Genomic DNA, 18018 nt, shown 5'->3' with positions numbered 1-18018 from the left:
TGCATTAAATCCTTGATAGCTCATTGTAGCAGATACAGCAGTTAATAATATTTTGGATTTAGCAGGTGGAAATGCCTGTTTAGAAGGATACTAGAAAGAGGGCAATTCAGAAAGACTTCTCAGACAGGAGACCCAAGATGATAATATATGTTACAGAGTATATCTGAGCTGGTGGCAGAGTTCAGATATGAGCAGGTGGTGAGTTTTGACTCACTGTGAGGTAAAGAAATTACTCACATGGGTTGCTAGACATGGCACACTGCTAAGATCAAATGACATGTGGTAAATGGGACTCCAGCTTCAGAGCTCCTCAAAATGTGTAAGAGTTCAGGGTGAAAGTGGGACTTGCTTCATAACTTCCAAAGAGACATAATATTGGCACTGTGTTTTTGCACTGCTGTGCCAGTTGCAGTTTAGGATGCCCAGAACTCCCATTGAAATTTTGGAGAGCTCTTTCTCTTTGTGTGGGCCATGCCAGCAAAAGTTATTGAACATGGCCTCGTTATTTGTTATGAAGACAATTCAGTCCCTCCACTGACTCAACAAAGTTCTTCAGGGCAAGATTAAAAAAACTTGTACTTTGCTTTCTGCAACTCCTTCTGGGATTAGACCATAATTTGGCAGTGTTTTCTGAGTAAGGTAACAGAATTTGGGTGGTATTTGGAAAATTTGATGGGTAGGACACAGACAAAATGCTCCTGTGATGATCAAATTTTGCATATGCACCCACGACGCAGCTGTGGAAACATTTTAAAATAAGGAGATAAACATTAAAATAATCTGTGAAATTTGCTTGGAAGTGGATGACATAGTATCTGCTGTTCAATAAAAGAGGACTGGTTTACTTTGTGATCAAAACCAGGTAAAGTATTCCACCCTCAAATATTACATCCTTACCCCTCCGGTATGTCTTTATAAGAGAATAATTTCACTGAGTTTGTCTCCTTTATGTAACTGTCCTTTTGTTTCAGACCAGAGTAATATCTTACTTTTTTTTTTTTTTTTTTTTTAGTTGGCAGCTCTCCCTCAATGCTGTCATGTCTCCCTTATCCTCTTCTCCTAAACTCATGAGCTAATGCTGCTTTAGGTTGCCAAGCTGGCCAAGAAAACCCTATTCATAGCAAGGGAGAATTATGAGCTGCCTCTTGTTGCTGGCTATATGTTGGACCTTTGCATTGAACTAAGAATAGGAGGGAGGGGTGATAAACTGCTCACAAGCATCACCTCCTCCAAACACAACCTGCCATTGCTCTAGGAATTATTCTCTGGCCTTTTTCTTCCTGGAATCATTATGAGGGTTGATGTCCAGGTCCTCAAATGTTTTTGTCCTCTGTCTGCTCAGTAGTAAATCCATCGAGGTTTGTTAAAGATGGTGGGTTTCTGGATTTGACCCATCTTTAAAAAAATATTTCTCTGATTATGTATCACAACTGTGTTATTTTTAAGATGATTTATGTGAAGGTTTGCCACCATCTGACTGGGCTGTTGGGAGCAACTAAAATATTCCCATGAACATACAAAAACTCCACTGCACATAGCAACTAAGCTCTAGTAGCTGTCAGACTGCAGTGAATTGAAGCACATTTCTGTACATGTTTTATTAAATATATGCACATGCAGCACATTTCTTTAAGGAAAATAAAAGATGACAATGTCTCCTTTTTGGATGCATTATATTTGTACTTCAGCATTGAAGAGAGTCTGGTAATTATAAAGCTGTTTAAGCAATTTTATTTTAAAATTATAAAGGTAATGAACTTGAGAAAACAAATGCAGTCAGTTATTTACTACTGACTACTTCTTTCATTCTTTCTGTATTTAATTTAAGTGGACTTTAGCTGGTTGCAAATAAGAATACTAAAGGACTAGCAATGCACACCATGATTTGTGTTCTTGCTGTCATGCAAATTCACAGAAAGAAGGAAACATATTAAAGAAATTTGATAAGACCAGGTGGTCTGAGTGAATAATTTCCCTTTCATTAACATATTCCCCTTATTAACTCTGTAATTAATTGTACATAGCTAAGGAAAGCTATGGAAATTGCATTTTGAGATGTATCAAAGCTGACTTTATGCTTCAGACTTCCATGCAATTTACTATTAATGAAGCAAGAGATGGAGGCCCCAAATCTATAATTATTACTTACTATTTGAATGACAAGCAAAGAATTTTATCAGCACAGTTTCAAATGAAAGGGGATTAGCAGCTAATGTTGAAATTGTTAATCTTTCTTATTAAAATAATTTTGACGAGAGTGTTTAGCCTGAAAGAGGTTTCTGGAACATCATTTACCATTAAAACAGCTATTTTCTGAGGCTCAGTATGAATTTGTCTAAGTTTGACAGCAGGGTGCAAATATTTTTTAAATGAATGAATATTTTATGGGAGCTAAGGCTGTTCATGTGTGAGCTGATGCCGAGCTGCTTGCTGTGTGCATATTCCTAGAATGTGTAGCAGGATGGTAGCTCAATATCCATCTCAGCAAAGTGAAGATGTCTGCTGAGATAACAAGGGGAGAAAAGCTACAGCAGGAAAATCTGAGAGCTGAAATTGCACCCACGGCTGTGTCTGCAGACGAGTGATTAGCGGGTGGGAGCCCAGGCAGAATCAGGCCCTAGATCTTGGTGTTATATTTATGACACAGTGTTACTTCATGTTTATTTAGGCCTTCTTGTGCCTTTAAATACTGGTATATTTTTAGGGTTTGTATATTGGTTCTAGTATCATGTGCCTTGAGATGACTCTTCAGTGGTGGGTGCTTCATACCCACATGTGTGCTTGTATACAAATACCATGAACTGAAATAGTATCCTCTATAGTTATAGATAAATATTTGGGAGCAGACATACAATATATACAACTGTTTTGTGTTAATGGAAAATTTTTTAGCATTTTAAATTTTAAAACTTTTCCTTGCAATATTTGCAATTTTTGTCTCTTACAGCAGTGAATAAGTGAAGCTGACAAGGCTGTTTGTGCTCCTTGGGATGAGGAAATTGTGAATATATAGTGACATAAATGGTGAAAAGCACAGCAGTGATAATTTATAAAATTTAATTTGCAGTGGTCTCAGCCACATCAGTACTGGAGGAGATGTGTGTTAAAGAACCCTTTTAATCTGCCTGTGTCACATTACAGAGAAAAGCTAATGGAAAAGATGTCACATGTCTTTGCCAGTGACAAATTTTGCCAGCAGAATTGATCGAGATCATTTAAATGCTTTAAGACATTATTTGCATGAGTAGATGGACTGTGTGTAGAAGTACCATCAACACAACAAACCCTCATGTACCTGCTCTACCATGAGATTACTCCAAGCTTTACCTCTGTGTAGAGCACGTGAAACTTCACTGGGCTCACCCCAAAAACTGCAGGTTGCAGAACTATTCTTTTATATGTAGGCCTACAAGATTCCTTGGAGCAGTCTTGCAGAGGGAGTACTGTTGCAGCAGGACATGTCCTAAAGTGGTCATTCCTGTCATTCATCAGACAATTCCAAAGGAGCTTTAGCTTGAACGTAGCAGTTGGTAAACAGCATGCAGTGATGATAGCCAGAGAAGTACTTTCATATAAAATCATGTTTTGTATGTGTTATGTGTTAGGCCAAAGGCATCAAGGGTGCTTCTTAACCTGTGAGAATCATAACAAACTGTGTTGACTTTGGCATTAAGAGACAGCCACAGTGTGGTAGGCTGTGGTGTACTTAAAAGATGGCATTTTTCAAGAATGAAGCTAATGAAGAATCCAAACCCAAAGCTTTTCTAAATGCAGGAGCATTTCTGATGCAGCAGTTTATCTACTGCTTTGTCTGCTGCTGGGGAAGGCACCAGGAAGGGTTGGGTTTATTAACCACAGCAAGCTAAGATGCCCAAGGCAGTGCTGGCTCACAGGCAGGGGGGTGTCCTGCTGCTTCTCAGGTGTGTGTGTGTGTGTGTGTGTGTAATGCCTGCCTGAGAAAAGTGCTTTCTTCATTTTTCATTGCCTCCTTTCACCTTTTGGTGTCTTGGTTTGCATTGGACCATTTTGATTGAAAACATCATGGTAGTGTCTAGTTGCTGTAGTAAATGTACTAATGGTGCCTAATACAGTACTTCTTCTGGAAGTCCATAAATGGCTTTTGTTTCATTTGAAGTTCAAGAACCAAGAAGTTCAAATATCAAGAATACTCTGTGGTATCTGAGGGTATCCACCAGCATTTGACTTAGCATATGTGTGTCCTCATAACTGAATTTTGAAAAACATTGTCCTTCAGGTAGGATTCTGGGGCCTGATAAAAGAAATGTTGATTAAAGCCACCAGGATCCTTTCAACTCACTTTAATAACCAAAATAATAATAAGCCAATGATTATATACTACTTCAGATCAGTAGATTCAAAGCTCTTTTTAAAGGTTGCTATCATTATCCTGTCATTATTTGTCAGGAAGCTCAGGCACTGACAGGGAAGCATGTTGACCAAGACAAACCTTAAGGTTGGAAACAGAGCCAGGAGTAGACCCCCATTCCCTGGTGTCCCTGTGCTGAGCTCTCACAATTCATCCTATTGGCTTTAACAGAAAAAGGATTGTGTTAAAGGACAATATTTTTGCCCTTTTTTTTCCACTCATTACACTTTTTTAAGACATGAGAGTATAAAGGAATTCTGGACTTGTGTTTGTCAGATTTCATTCTGCCAAGTTTAGTTTTCACCTTATTATCTAAGAGCAAAATATCCCATATTTGGAGAGCTGACTGAAAGATATTAAATACATATTGAAAAAGCTTGCGAAAACCAGAGGATGTGCAGTCTATAGTAAATAACAGTATGATGGAAAAGGATGCCTTACACACTTTTGGAGTCTCTTCTGAATTGATTGCAGTTTTCTTCAAACCCAATCTGCTAAATCTTAAGCAATCATGCACATGCACCACATTTTAGGTTCTTTTTCTTTCTGTTTTAGAGTCAGCTGTACTTTTACTGTCTACTCAAAAATACTGCTGTCACTCCCTCAATGTATTCTCCTTGTTCAGCAGTTGAAGGGAAAGGTTCCAAGGAAAAGAGACAGCATGCAAAGAAATGTTGGGACCTATCGTTATGACCAAAATTTGCTTCTTCCCATAGCATTTAGCCGTGTTCTGGTTTTTGTTTTTCTGACTTTCTTCCTTTGCAGTATAGGGTCTTCTTTCATCATTTCACTTCTTTATTGACCTCTAGAGTATGTTCTTGGCTTCTTCTGTCCTCTTTCACATTGTTTTTCCTTTGTTCTTATTTTGCCCTCTGTCACTTCAAATGTTTTCATCTGTGGATTAGACCACTGTTCCTCAAACTTCTTTAAAGTGTTATTCTTTACTGGCTTCCATGGAAACCCAAGAGTCCCAGAAGTAGGCAGGATGTCTTCAGCTTATGCACTTCTAAAGCTTTTCTACCATCACTTCACAATCCCTTTTGAATGCTTTCATGAGAAAAATATTTGAGAATCACTAAGCTAGGCCAGCGTCGGTTGGAAATCCCATGGTGCATAGATAAAAGGTTACCTGAAAAATGGGACACTTCCTCCAGATTTGGGAGCTGGGCAGATGCCAGCTGCATCTTGCTCACAGCCAGCATTGCTTATTCTCCTACTGCATGTTGTTTCAACATGGCTGTGAGTGTGACATGGAAGGTGTAGGACAGAAGTGTCTTCTCCCACAGTCATCTCTTTTAAGGCCTGAAAGGGCTTCTGTGAAAAAAGAGTTTCTTCATTTCCTACTGTTATCGAATAATTTACGTTGGAAGAGACCTCCAATATCAAGTCCAACCATTTAAAAATCAGTTTTTCATTCCATCTGCTTTCTGAGCTGTCTTCTATAGTCAAGCTTGTTGTTTCTACTATTGCACTGGGTTTGCTCTGCATCCATGGGACTGGCAGCTCACTAATTGTGTTGCTTCTCTATGTGCAAACATGGAATTTCTACGGTTCCAAAATGGTCCTTAGTGCAAGGATGTGATCATTGAAGATGTTTATGGAGTTTGAAGTGTCTGGTCTCTGTTACAGGAGATTTCTAATGAAAAGGCTGATTATCCAGTCTGTTCCTTTCCTGCTTTTTCTCCCAGGTAACCTGATGGTCACTTGTGCTTATGTGCACAGTCTGCCTCTAGGCTGTGGGTGTAGCATGAATTGCAAGACTTCTTGGATTTCATATTGCATGTTCTCAATTTTCTACAACTTCTGTGTGTGTTTAGGTACAAATTCTATTACTTCAGTATCTTACCTTGACCCACCACCCAAAAAAAGCCCCAGAAGAGCAGATGGGCTTTCCTTTATGAGTTATTATTTTTTCCTGGAGAAGCCCTTTTTGACTTTTATTCACACTTTTAAGAGTAGCAGTAAGTAAGTACTTATCCCTTTGCTTTAGCAGGGGTATTATATCTGTAAAAGAAATATTTTCCTGTCTGTCCTCAAGATGGCCAGTGTTTAACATAGTGATATTTTTCCAGACTATCTATAAATCACATCATGTTCTGTATCACTTGGATATACTTGGTCATGGTTGCCTGGGTTTTACTGGTCTCATTATCTCTGTAGAACTTGACCACGCTTGAAGAGAGGATTATTTTTAAACATGATGTTTTCAGAATTCTTTATTTATCTCTTGGTAATTTTTATATATATAGTAAAGGAAGATGACTATACAAGTGCTCTGAAAAGAAACACAGACCGTAATTCATTAAAATTTAAATTTGGAAATACAGTATCCAACAGGGAACCCAAATTTAGATGCTTAATTGAGTTAGCAGAGCTGTGAGACGAAGCCAGGGAATTTGGTTTTGTGTTTTCAGCCAGGTAATTAGTGTGCAGTAATATATTTTTAAAGTTTTCATTTCAGACACACAACAGACGTATAAATGAATCACAAATATGTCTTGGATTGTGGTATGGTGTTAAAATATTAGTAAAAAATGAAGTGAGAAGGGATCATTAGAAAAATTTATTTAATGTGTAAGAAGAAAATAGCAGTTTTCTGTGAGAATGGTGTTGGGTGTCAATATTTATCACAAAGAGTCAAAGGACTTGATTTGTATATTTTTTGTTTAGTTTTCCAGCTAGTTTTTACATGCTTGTGCTTTTACATTTTAACAAAGCTACCAGAAATGCTTCCCAGAATGTCTCAGTTGATGAATTCAGCTGACACTCTTCTTGGTGCCAGTTCCTGTACTGCAGAGCTGTCTTTAATGGGGAGGTTTGGACTGAGTTTTTTCTTGTTTTGGATTTATTTTTGGTTTTACAAAATGTCACAACATATCCCATGCTGTGAAATAGCAGTAATTGGCTAAGAGGTTTAGACCTTAATTTTTTAAAGTAATATTATTCCTTTTTGTGAAGGCTATTTATTATTTAAGATTTTTGTAGTGAAATCTACTATAAGAAGTACAGAAATTTTAGAAACTGCTTTTGGATAATTCATCTTCTACATATATATTATTTACCTTGGCATGTTTTTACATAAACAGCATTCAGCATGTGAATAAATTTATCTACTCACCAGACACTGAAACCATGTACTTCTAAACAAAATCCCCAACCTAAAATCTGTATTAATTCCATCAGAGTCAGAACATTTTGGTGTACTTGTAATTACAAAATATTCTCAGATATGGATTCATTAAGGTGCCCTGACTTTCAGCCATGTCTATAAACATGGTCATGGGGTTAAAAAACAGCTGTCAAGAATATTCCTGCAAAAATTAGTGTTTCAGGAGCATATTCTGTGACCCTGGGAAATTCATTTCAATGTTTGAGCCCTTCCATTTCCCATCTGTGAAGCAGCAGTGATACTTGCCTCCCCTGCAGGAGTAATGTGAGCACTTTCAGACAGTTGGACAAGAAGGAGCTATAGAAATACAGGGATTGTAAGGGAGCAAATTATATTCCTTTTATGGCAATCATCTTCCCTTTTTTGTGGAGGGTTATTTAAAGCAAAGTAATTTCAGAGGTGAAAATTCAGAGGCATAATTTAGATTTCAAAAAGGGGGTAAGGAGGAGGAGATGAAGGTGGTTGTATTTTAAGACCTAGAAGACACCATTAAGTAGCTGATATTCCTTAAGAAGGGATTCCTTGTGGAGTGAATTTCTTTATCTTTTGCTATATTTAGAGAGCCAGGTAGAGTAAATATTTCATAATTAAGCATTCAATTTTTTAAATGTTTAACTTCATAGCTGCATTTCTTTTTAAAAGTATACCTGCCTCCACCATTCCAGCTGAAGCAATTCTTAGCAGCACTTGTATTTGCCAAGATCTCCTCCAGAGATGACATCCTGTGTCAGTCCAGGCCAGGTTATATCCATCCATTTCACTGGGATTTCATTGAACACCTTTGGCAGCTGGGAGCTGTAAGAAAAGGGATTAGCAAGTGTTTGTGTGACACACACTGATCCCAGCACCTGCTGATTGGATTGAAGTAATCCTTTTACAAGTTACAAAACTCTATTATCAGAGCATTAGGAGAAGGAGAGATGGTGATGTACACTGCATCAAGGGTATATTAATTTAGGCAAACAGAACATAGGTTGCCATCTAACATGCTTGTGAATTACAGCCTTTCTTGCCATAGTTGGACACTGGTCCAGTCTGGTAGAAAATGCCTTGCACTGCTTGTGCAGATGTGATACTTCTCTAGCAAACCAGGGACAAAAATTTAACATTATTTAAGATGGCATGCTGAAAATACAGCTGCTCTCTGTGTGCATGCTTAGGTGTCTACAATGTGCTTTACATCTAAAAATATGAAACTGAAAATATGGAATGTCATTTTTATTGTTGGCTGGTATCACCATGGAAGTTAAATTATTTCTGAATAATACAACCTATTTGAAGCAATCTAGGGATATTATTCTCAACCACACTGAATAGTTGCTTTGTCAGTGAATTGCCTCACTCTGGCTTTTTTTTTAAGTTTTCCTTCATCACCTACCACATTATGTATGATATTAGTAGTGTTTCATGCCAAATTACAAGGAGAGCTCCATAGTATTTTTCAGTACCTAACTGAAAAGCTTCAAAACTATTTTTTTCACTGATGCAATCATGTCCTGAGAAATACAAGAACTATTAGATCAAAATACATCATGGTAGTAATATGGCTGCAAATGGAGGAGGAAAAATAATTTCTCAGTGTCTTTTGCAAGAGAAAATACAAATTCCCAAGTTTTTATTTCCCATATTTTTTCATTTGTGGTTACTGTGAGCAGGAGATCTGAGATAGCACAGGACAAGTTAGAAGAGAGAAAGGAGCTTTTAGCCTGAAATGACTGACTAATCAGGTGATGAAATCCTGGTTCCAGTGAAGTAGGGATGCAGAACACTCCCCAGGACTGAGAGTATGTGAGACTTTATAGCCAGATGGTAATTTACTGAGATTTCTTCCAGATACAAGTTCTGTAAGATACTGACAATGAGCTGCCACAACAGAACTTTTCATGTTATATGTCTGTATAAGCCAAATATAACTACCCCTATAAAGTCACACTTCTTTGCAGTTAATATTGAGAACTTGATGTTTAAGATTAAAGCTGGTGTTACTAACATTTATAAATTGAAGCTTCAGAGATGGAGCTGGTCTTGGTACCAGTTACAGGCTCTGCATTATTGGGGGTTGGTTGGATTAGAGCACCAGAAACAACTGTGGGACTTCCATGGAACAGCTAACTATTGGCAAAAAATTATTTTCTTAACATGCTAGTTGATGCAAAGACTGAAATTGATTGAGATAGTGCATCCTCTATTTATTTAAGGTTTGCTTTGCTAGGAAGAAAAGTAGGAGAGCATGGGCAAAGTTTGGCTCTGCTCCCACGTTTCAGCACCACTGGAAGTTTCTTCATGGAAACGTGGGGTGAGATCCCAGCCTTTTGTCTGTGCACCAGGGCAGCTCAGGGAGAAAGACTGATCTTCTGCATCAAGAAGATGCAGAAGACCCCAGAGTAACTTCAGTGTTACGCTGAAACTGGTGGGAAGTGAGAAATGCTTAAAAAGTGTAGAAAAAACATTGTGGTGCTCTGCAGGATCTGAATATGGCTCAGAGTTGTAATAGTGACTCTGATCTCAGGGAGTTTTATTTGATCAGCTCTGGGCAAGTTTGTGTGTGCCAAAATAGAAGAATAAATTAATAATTTTGTAAAAGAAGAATGGGGAGCAGGAACAGAGAATAGAAATGAACTTTTCTGTTGCTATTCCCTGAGTCTAGACTCCAGCCATAGAAAATAATGGAGCACATATTAAAAAAGGAGTTGCTGATTATCTAGAGAGAGATTTTTCAAGGGCATAAAAGGAAAATAAATGTAAGGGTGTCATTTAAGAGGATGGGGAAGGCTGGAGTCTTTCCTTTGTGTGTTTGCTAATCTCCTTCACCCTTTCCATTGGATAGTTGAACAATGAGTAAGAATATGCATAATTTTCTAAAGAGCAATTCTTGCCTGGACAAATCTGATTGCTTTTTATTTAAATAAAACTACAAAACCCAGTAGTTGAAGTGAAAACGATGGATGCTATACTACAAATTTTAATAAAGTCGTGACACTGTCTCATGAATAGTTAATTGAAAAATTAATGCCAGTTTTTTAGAGGACAATTATGTGGATTGAAATGAGGCAAAAGGTTGATATACAAAAAGTAATGATTGAAAGCTATGTCTAGGAGTGTCTGGCAGAGCACAGGAATTGCTCTTAGATCCAGTTATATTTAACTTTTTAAATAATGATGTGGAAATGAGTGGAAGTGACAATGACTTTCATCACAGTCTAAAGTTCTGCACAGATGTGATGACAGAGGAGTAATTCAAAAGTTTGAAAGTTTTAAACCTGAAAACACATACAACAAAGAAATTATCATTGAAGAAGAGTCACAAGAAGACATATCTATAATTTGAATAGATCCATTAATTCATGATCTGTGAAGACACTGGAGTATATACAAGCAGAAATTGTGGAGAACAGGAATATTCTGAGCAAACAGACTAAAGTTGAAATACATGTCTTGCTGAAAATGAGTAGCGAATTAAGTTTGAAATAGAAAAGCAATGTTGTTGACATCCCTATTAAAAAATCTCAAATGAGAACTAGTGTTCCTTATTAAAAATATTTGTGTATTTTCAGGTATACAATGTATAGTTCAGAACAGTCAGAGTCCCAAGAAATAGTAATGAACTGTGCTTTGGGCTTCTGCTTTAGATACAGAACAGCCAAATGTTAGAAAAATCCTAGTGAAGTACAAGAAATGACATTATTTGAAGACCTGGAAGCAAGTAATCAGATAGGCTGCTTCTGTCTCTGAATTCTATAGCACTGTGAGTAATATGAGTGGGAACAGAGAAATTTACTGTGAAGCCACTAATGATAAGGTATTAAGCCAGAAAATGGAAGGACAAAACCATATGTGTTGTTAAAAGCAAATTGGATTTATGCAGAAAAGTATTCCTCTTACATGTAGTCAATGCAATGTGTACTAAAGAACACAAAGAAGTTCAAGCAGAGCAACAAGAATTCTGGGGCATCCTGGGCCAGAGTGATACAACCCATGAGTTGGCAGGGAACAAAGACAAAAAACCACATTATTTAAACTAACTGACAAGAATACAAAACAAATGTTTTCAAGTATAGTCTTTTTCTGCACAATTTGCTATATAATAGCTAAGACAAATTCCTCTAGAATTTCCTCTCCTCCTTCTGAGGAAGCCTGGGAAGCTCAACAGCACTGCCTGGCCCTCTGCATCTCTGGAAAAAGCAGCAGCAGTTTGAAAGCAGTGGTTCCCACACTGTTGGGTGAACAGTGTGGGTTTGAGCAGTCACCATTCACAAGGATTAAGATAATTTCACATCCACATCTTCAGCTGACATTTGAAATTCGATTAGACCTGTCAAGGTCTGTCAATTTGAGAGCTGCTCATGTTTTCACTGAAAGATGCATCCTCAGTCATGGGAAGGGTTTCTACTCAAGTACTGTATTGGAAGTATGTTGTCAGAAATAATTGTGGCAATTGAATGTCAGCTAATAAAATAGGAATTTTTAAAACAAATATCTTCACAGATGCAAACCATACTATCTCTGAAGAAAGTACTGTGTCTCTTCAACCAAGTAAAAAGTGATAGGAGAAGAGGAAGTGGCCTCAAGTTGTGCCAGAGGAGGTTTAGATTGGATATTAAGGAAAATTTCCTCACCAAAAGGCCTGGCAAGCACTGGAACAGGCTACCTATGGCAGTGGTAGGGTCACCACTATCTCTGGAGGTATTTAAAAGACATATAGATGTGGTCCTGATGAACATGGCTTAGTGGTGGACTTGGCAGTTGGACTTGATGATCTGAGAGACTTTTCCAACCTAAGTGATTCTATGATTTAAAGATTGACCAGTCAATTCAAATTTATTTGTTTTATTTTTAACCTTATTTAGTCACAGGGCATGTGTTGGACACCGTTCTTGATAAAAGAGTAGAGAAAAAAATAAGGAAAACCAAAGTAGTTTGACACCCTATTACAACATCAGCTGAGCACACAGGAAGCTCTAACAAAGCCATGTTCTACCAAAGCCAAACCAGCTCACTGTGCTCTGTCTTTGTGCCTGTGTTCAGGCACATAAAATCTGTCTTAATATGTGCCACTGGCAGTGTCTCTTCAGCCCATTCATTGTCCCTGGGACAGCTTTTCATCCTCTTGCTGAAAGCTCCCCTTTTGCCTTACAACTGGCAGGTCTCACACAGTAATAATGGATTTTATAATACATCCACTCTGTCCTCATTACATCAGCACATCCTCCTCATCCCCACAGCATCTTTGGCAGCAAGAGTATCTCCGCTGTCTAAACAAGAGAAAGTAGGGACTGGGCTACCAGTTGTCCTCACAGGTCAGGCCCTGTGGAAGGAAAATTAAGGTTAATGGAATTTAAGGTGCATCAGAAGACCCATGCAAGCAGATGGTGTTTGTTTAAATAATAGCATATACTTGGGATTACAGGATTTGCCTTGTTGTGCCCATATTGGTGAGGCTAGACCTCTGCTTTTTTCAGCAGGCTTGAGGAGCATTGCAATAACAGTGGTGACAACCTCTATTTATTTTACCTGCTGCTCTGGGACAAGGGCAATCATGTGCGTTTTTGACACGTTGGTAATGAATTTCTTTTGCACCAGGCAAACATTGCAGAATGTCTCATCAAAACATCCCAATTAAGGAGTGCATTTGAGTAGACATACATTCTCTAAAATATCAGAAGTTCCACTCAATTTAATGTACATCTAGCAGCTCCCAAGGGAATGTTTCAAAATCACTAAGCTTCTGTTTAGCAAAGTGGGGATGAGCGTTGGGGCTCTGAAGGACTGTAAATGAAAGATTACTTAACTCTGAGGGAATTGTCTGGCTCCTGAATGTTTTAAAGCAAGCTTCTTCCTCAGCAGCTTTTAAAAAAAGTGTGTAAAGCAGATGTCCATATTGGGCAGAGCCTTCCATGGGTCCATTCAAATAGTCAAACCCCTCCTCAAGGTCTGTCAGGAAGTGCTCTGTGAATCTCATCCGTGTAATGTAGGAATTGAAACCACACAAGAAATGGTTGGCTAAAGTAAAGATTTCCGTGTGTTTCCATTTGAAAATTCATGTATCTTTACACTCAAGATTACCTGAAAAATGAAGGTAAAAGTAATAACTTTTAAAGAACATTGAGTTATTTGAAAGTTCATGTGCAATAAAAGCAGTCAATTTACCTTAACTGTAAACTTTACCTTAACTGTGACAGATTTGATGATTTTAAAAGGAAATTAAATTTCTTTTTAAAATACAATCCTTGAAATCATCAGAGAGACAAGCTGGAGTCAATAGAAAGCTCCTTACTACATTCAGTTCTGCCTTAGGAATCAAATGTTCATGGCCCTTTTCCTTTCCTTTGTGGGTCTACCAGGATTTTGGAGAGATTCAGTGTTGGCAGATCTGTATATCTGCATAAAATGTCCCTGAAGTCTGTGGGACATTGGTGATGGGCATGTCAAAATGAATCAGATTATAAAACTGTGGTTTAAAATGGGAAGATGCTACAGGCTGGTCCTTGACTGCCTGATCTCTGCTGCATGCTAAACAGCTGCTCTGAAGCCAGCAGTCTTGGCTCTGTGGTATTGTAAGATTTTGCTATTTTTTCCCTTTGCCTCATAAAAATTCTTATATACCAGCAAGTCTCTGCTCTGGAGGGATTATTCTTTTTTTTTTTTTTTTTCTTTTTCCCCTATGACTTCAGTATACATAGCCAGGCATAGAATTGCTAGGAGAAAAGAATAGGATCTTTAGCCTCCCTCCTTTGCCAGTAGCAACAGCCTTTTGACAAGGATAAATAAACTATTAGAGGATGGTTTCCTCCTGTTAACTTGCAAATTAATGCTGGGAACGTGTTCCCAGACCCACACCCTGACACACACCGGGTCAGGTCACAGCTCTGTCCACTGCAATGCTTCTGCCTCCATTATAGAGGAAGAGCAATCACACAGTAGGTGTTTTGATTGTATCTAGGCCACCACTATTTTTTGCCTCCTTTAGAAACCTTTCTTCTAATGCAATACCTTTCTGTGTCCTTAAAGACATCCCTTCTGAAGCGTCACTTCTTGAATTGGTTTTTCAGTACCAGGTTTGATTTACAAACCTCGTGCAAAGACAGCGCCCAACAAACGCTGCACCAAACAAAGCTGTGTGTCAGGGGCTCTTTGTCATCAAAAAACTGTTCAAGCTGCAACAGGGAGCTGTATCCTGCCCTGGCAGCCAGGTGGGAAGCACTGTGGCACAACAGATTTGCAGAGCTCCTGTTTGGCAGAGGACAAGCTGCAAGCTTTTTACACCTTCTGTTAAACCTGTAGAGAGGGCACGAGAGCCTTTCTTCTTTAAAGCACATTTAGGAAGAACAATTCAACATCAGAAAGATTGTCTATGGAAAGGGTTTTCTAAGCAATTAAAGTCCTTTTTGTACTTTGCAGTGAATCCTTTCTGGGAGCTTTTTCTAGACAAGGTTTGCTATAGATTGGCCTGTATTAGTTCCAGCAATACCTGATGTTTGGGCAAGAAGCTTTGCTATTGACCCCACCCTGAGCCTGTCTCCTGAACAGTCTGTCCTTTTTAAATCTGTTTAGGAATGTTAATTTCAACCTACCTAGTACAGGCAATTTGGAGTTTAATTTACAAATATGAACAGGGTGTAAAGTAAGATGTTTCTTGCTTGCTGTAGAAGATGGAAGGCTCTGTAAGGTGATGAGCCTGTATAAGCAGGCTTAAAGTACCAGGTGGTCACTATCTTAATTTTCATGTTAAAGGGAAAGGAAGATTTCTGTGTTTCCCCACTCCTCCTCCTTTCTGCTCTCCTCCTCTCGCCTACTTGGATTATTTCTGATCCATAAGGTGAAGGAAAAAGGTTTTGGTTCACTTTTCTCAAATCTTTGGAGCTGAATTCCTATCCACTGCTGGAGCTCTAGCCAGGGGAGATCTGCAAAATCTTAAGATCAGCACCAAGATACTTTGAGGCCCATAATCCTGCCACAGTTTTCTTTGGTGATGCTTTTCCCAATACTGTTAACTGAATGTAATGTACAATCCTTAACAACAACTATTAATATTAATTAACAACACCTCCTCAGTTGAAGGCCCTCTCTGTGCCTGTTCATCTGCAAGATGAGTTTCTGATGACCCAGCGCTTGGCCACAATAGTTCAGCCTGGCAATTTTTTTTATTCTTTTCAATATTTCTATCACTGTTGTGACATGCATATGTGCTTGAAATTTGGTTGTAAAATCCTTTGTTTTGACAGAAGTTGTTGTTTGTAGTAATTTTTGTTAATGGAATTTTGTTTCTTTTCCATTGCCTGATGAAAAAGACATTTGGGCTTATGTTTTCTAGGTACTGAAGAAGAAACAATTTTCTCCTAAAGCTCAGTGACTGGATGTTTCATAAATTTCCTCTCTGTTAGCACTGGTACATTTTATCATTCTCATTTTTTATAGCACAAATAAGCTTGAAGTCAACTCTCTATTAAGTAAATAAATGAACCTTAAAACTGAGCCAGTTTTTTTTCCCCAAAGCTCAGGATTCCCACGCTTTGAGAAACATCCTTTAAGCTTAGCTTGCAGCCTAGCTAAGCCATTGCTTAATGCAGTATTCTTTTCATTCCAGTCCTACATGGAAGATCACCTGAAGAACAAGAACCGTCTGGAGAAGGAATGGGACGCTCTGTGTGCTTACCAGGCTGAGCCCAACGAGAGCAGCGTGGCACAGCAGGAGGAGAACGTGCCGAAGAACCGCTCCCGGGCCGTGGTGCCATGTATGTACACTTCCCTTTGCATCTTGGTTTTTTGGTTCTGCATACACTCCCCAGTATTCTTTGCACAGTGGTGTGAAAGCTGCAGAAGGCAGGTAAACAATGTGGAGTGGTTTCTGTGTGTACTGGAAGCTGTGGCTACAACTATGGGCTGGGTGCATGTCCTGTTGTCTTATCAGACCCTGTTTATCTCCTTGTAATTTGCATATATGTTACAAAAATACACAACTGTGCCACATAACACTGCTGCTGCAGCTGTGCTGTCTCACCAAATTCCATAGCCAGAGTGATTGTCAGTGCTGGAATATACTGTCTGTACAAGAGTGGCATCTGTAGCTATTCAGTAGAAGTCTCTTCTCCTTCTGACCAAGACAAGTTGGTCTCTTGTCCATCCAGCAGTAACACCAGCAGTCTGTAGGCAGAGCCAGATAATCAAATACTCAGCTGTACTGAAGGAGCCCCTTTAGGCTTCAGTGGATAAACTTGCTAACTGGCTTCTCTCTGCAAGGCTTCTCTAAACACACAAAAATAAAAATAATTATAAAAAAGGGAACCGATGTTTATATTCCCAGAATCTCCTCTTTCCTGTAAGCAGCCGCCTTTTGAGCTTGAAATAAAAGTAACATAATTTTGCTATGCAAACATACACACACACACATATATATATAATATATATATCTCATAGATTACATTGGTAATGTATGGACACATATTTCATTAGGCAACCAATGAAACAAAAATGAAACTGAGAATATAACTGAGAATATATGCACAGTCCACAGCAACCAAAATGCTCTCAATCAGCATGCCCACAATCCAGCTGGATAGCTTGGCAAACATATATAGCTGGTTTAATTTTTAAGGTGCCCTGAAAACATTAATTTTCCCTAAAAGAGTCTTGAGTAAGTAGTACTCAAGTAGTACTTCTCCTTTAGGAATGGAGAAATGACAGGTAACACGTTAAGTAAATGTCATAGCCAGATTTAGAGTGAAGATTCTTTGGAAGGATATGGTAATTTAACTGAGCCCATCAGTCCCTGCATATTTGCTTCAGCAGGGTTTGTCTCTTTTGTTTATGTAGTGGCTCTTTCTGCAATACTTTTCCACTCAGGAGAGGATTACAGCAATTTAGCAGTATTAATTCTCCTGAGTAAATATGGTGCTGGTCAAAAGCCTTTTGGGGCAGCAGCAGCAGTTTGCTGACTTTCATGTGGCTTGGGATCAGGCTTGTGAAGAAGTTCTAAAGAAGTCACCACGAAAGTTGAAGTGGTGCAAGCCTCCTGTGCTCTTTTACATCCTGAAAAAAACCAACACTTAACTGACACAATAGGCAGTGAAAATTTTACATGAAAATATGTATTGATCCAAGTTAATCTTCCTGTTTAAAGTGTTCCATCAATATGGACTTACAGTCAGACCATCTTAAGATATTTCAAGTTCCTGCTCATAAATTAAGCTAGACTGGTTTTGGTTGCTGCCGCAGAGACAGCATGGGAGCTATGGATGTTGCCAGAAATTGGTGCTGGTTATTTGACTGATGCAGAAACTCTGTCTTCATGATTCAATGAGCTGTAAGATAGAAACCTTCAGACTAGACTTTTCTACCTCCAAATCCAGACGTATCATAGCTGTGACAGTGCTAAAGAGCAGAGGTTTTTAACTTAGGTGTCATAGAATCATTTGGGTTGGGAAAGACATCTGAGATCATCACTGAGTCATTACCCCAGCACTGC

At 38.6% G+C, this 18018-nt stretch overlaps 1 protein-coding gene across 2 annotated transcripts in view; it reads left to right on the top strand.

Moving 5' to 3' along the window:
• PTPRN2 (protein tyrosine phosphatase receptor type N2) overlaps positions 1–18018 on the top strand; it is a 634110-nt gene that overhangs the window by 555474 nt on the left and 60618 nt on the right. For both annotated transcript variants that reach the window (XM_058803508.1, XM_058803499.1), the window contains one exon: positions 16141–16288. In XM_058803508.1, coding sequence (XP_058659491.1) covers positions 16141–16288 — 148 coding nt within the window. The remainder of the gene's footprint in view (positions 1–16140; positions 16289–18018) is intronic.

Source organism: Ammospiza caudacuta, chromosome 1 (genome assembly GCF_027887145.1).
Source record: "Ammospiza caudacuta isolate bAmmCau1 chromosome 1, bAmmCau1.pri, whole genome shotgun sequence".
Classification (NCBI taxonomy): Eukaryota; Metazoa; Chordata; class Aves; order Passeriformes; family Passerellidae; genus Ammospiza; species Ammospiza caudacuta.
The sequence above is the reverse complement of the archived record's forward strand: the minus strand, read 5'-3'. Positions and strand labels throughout refer to the sequence as shown.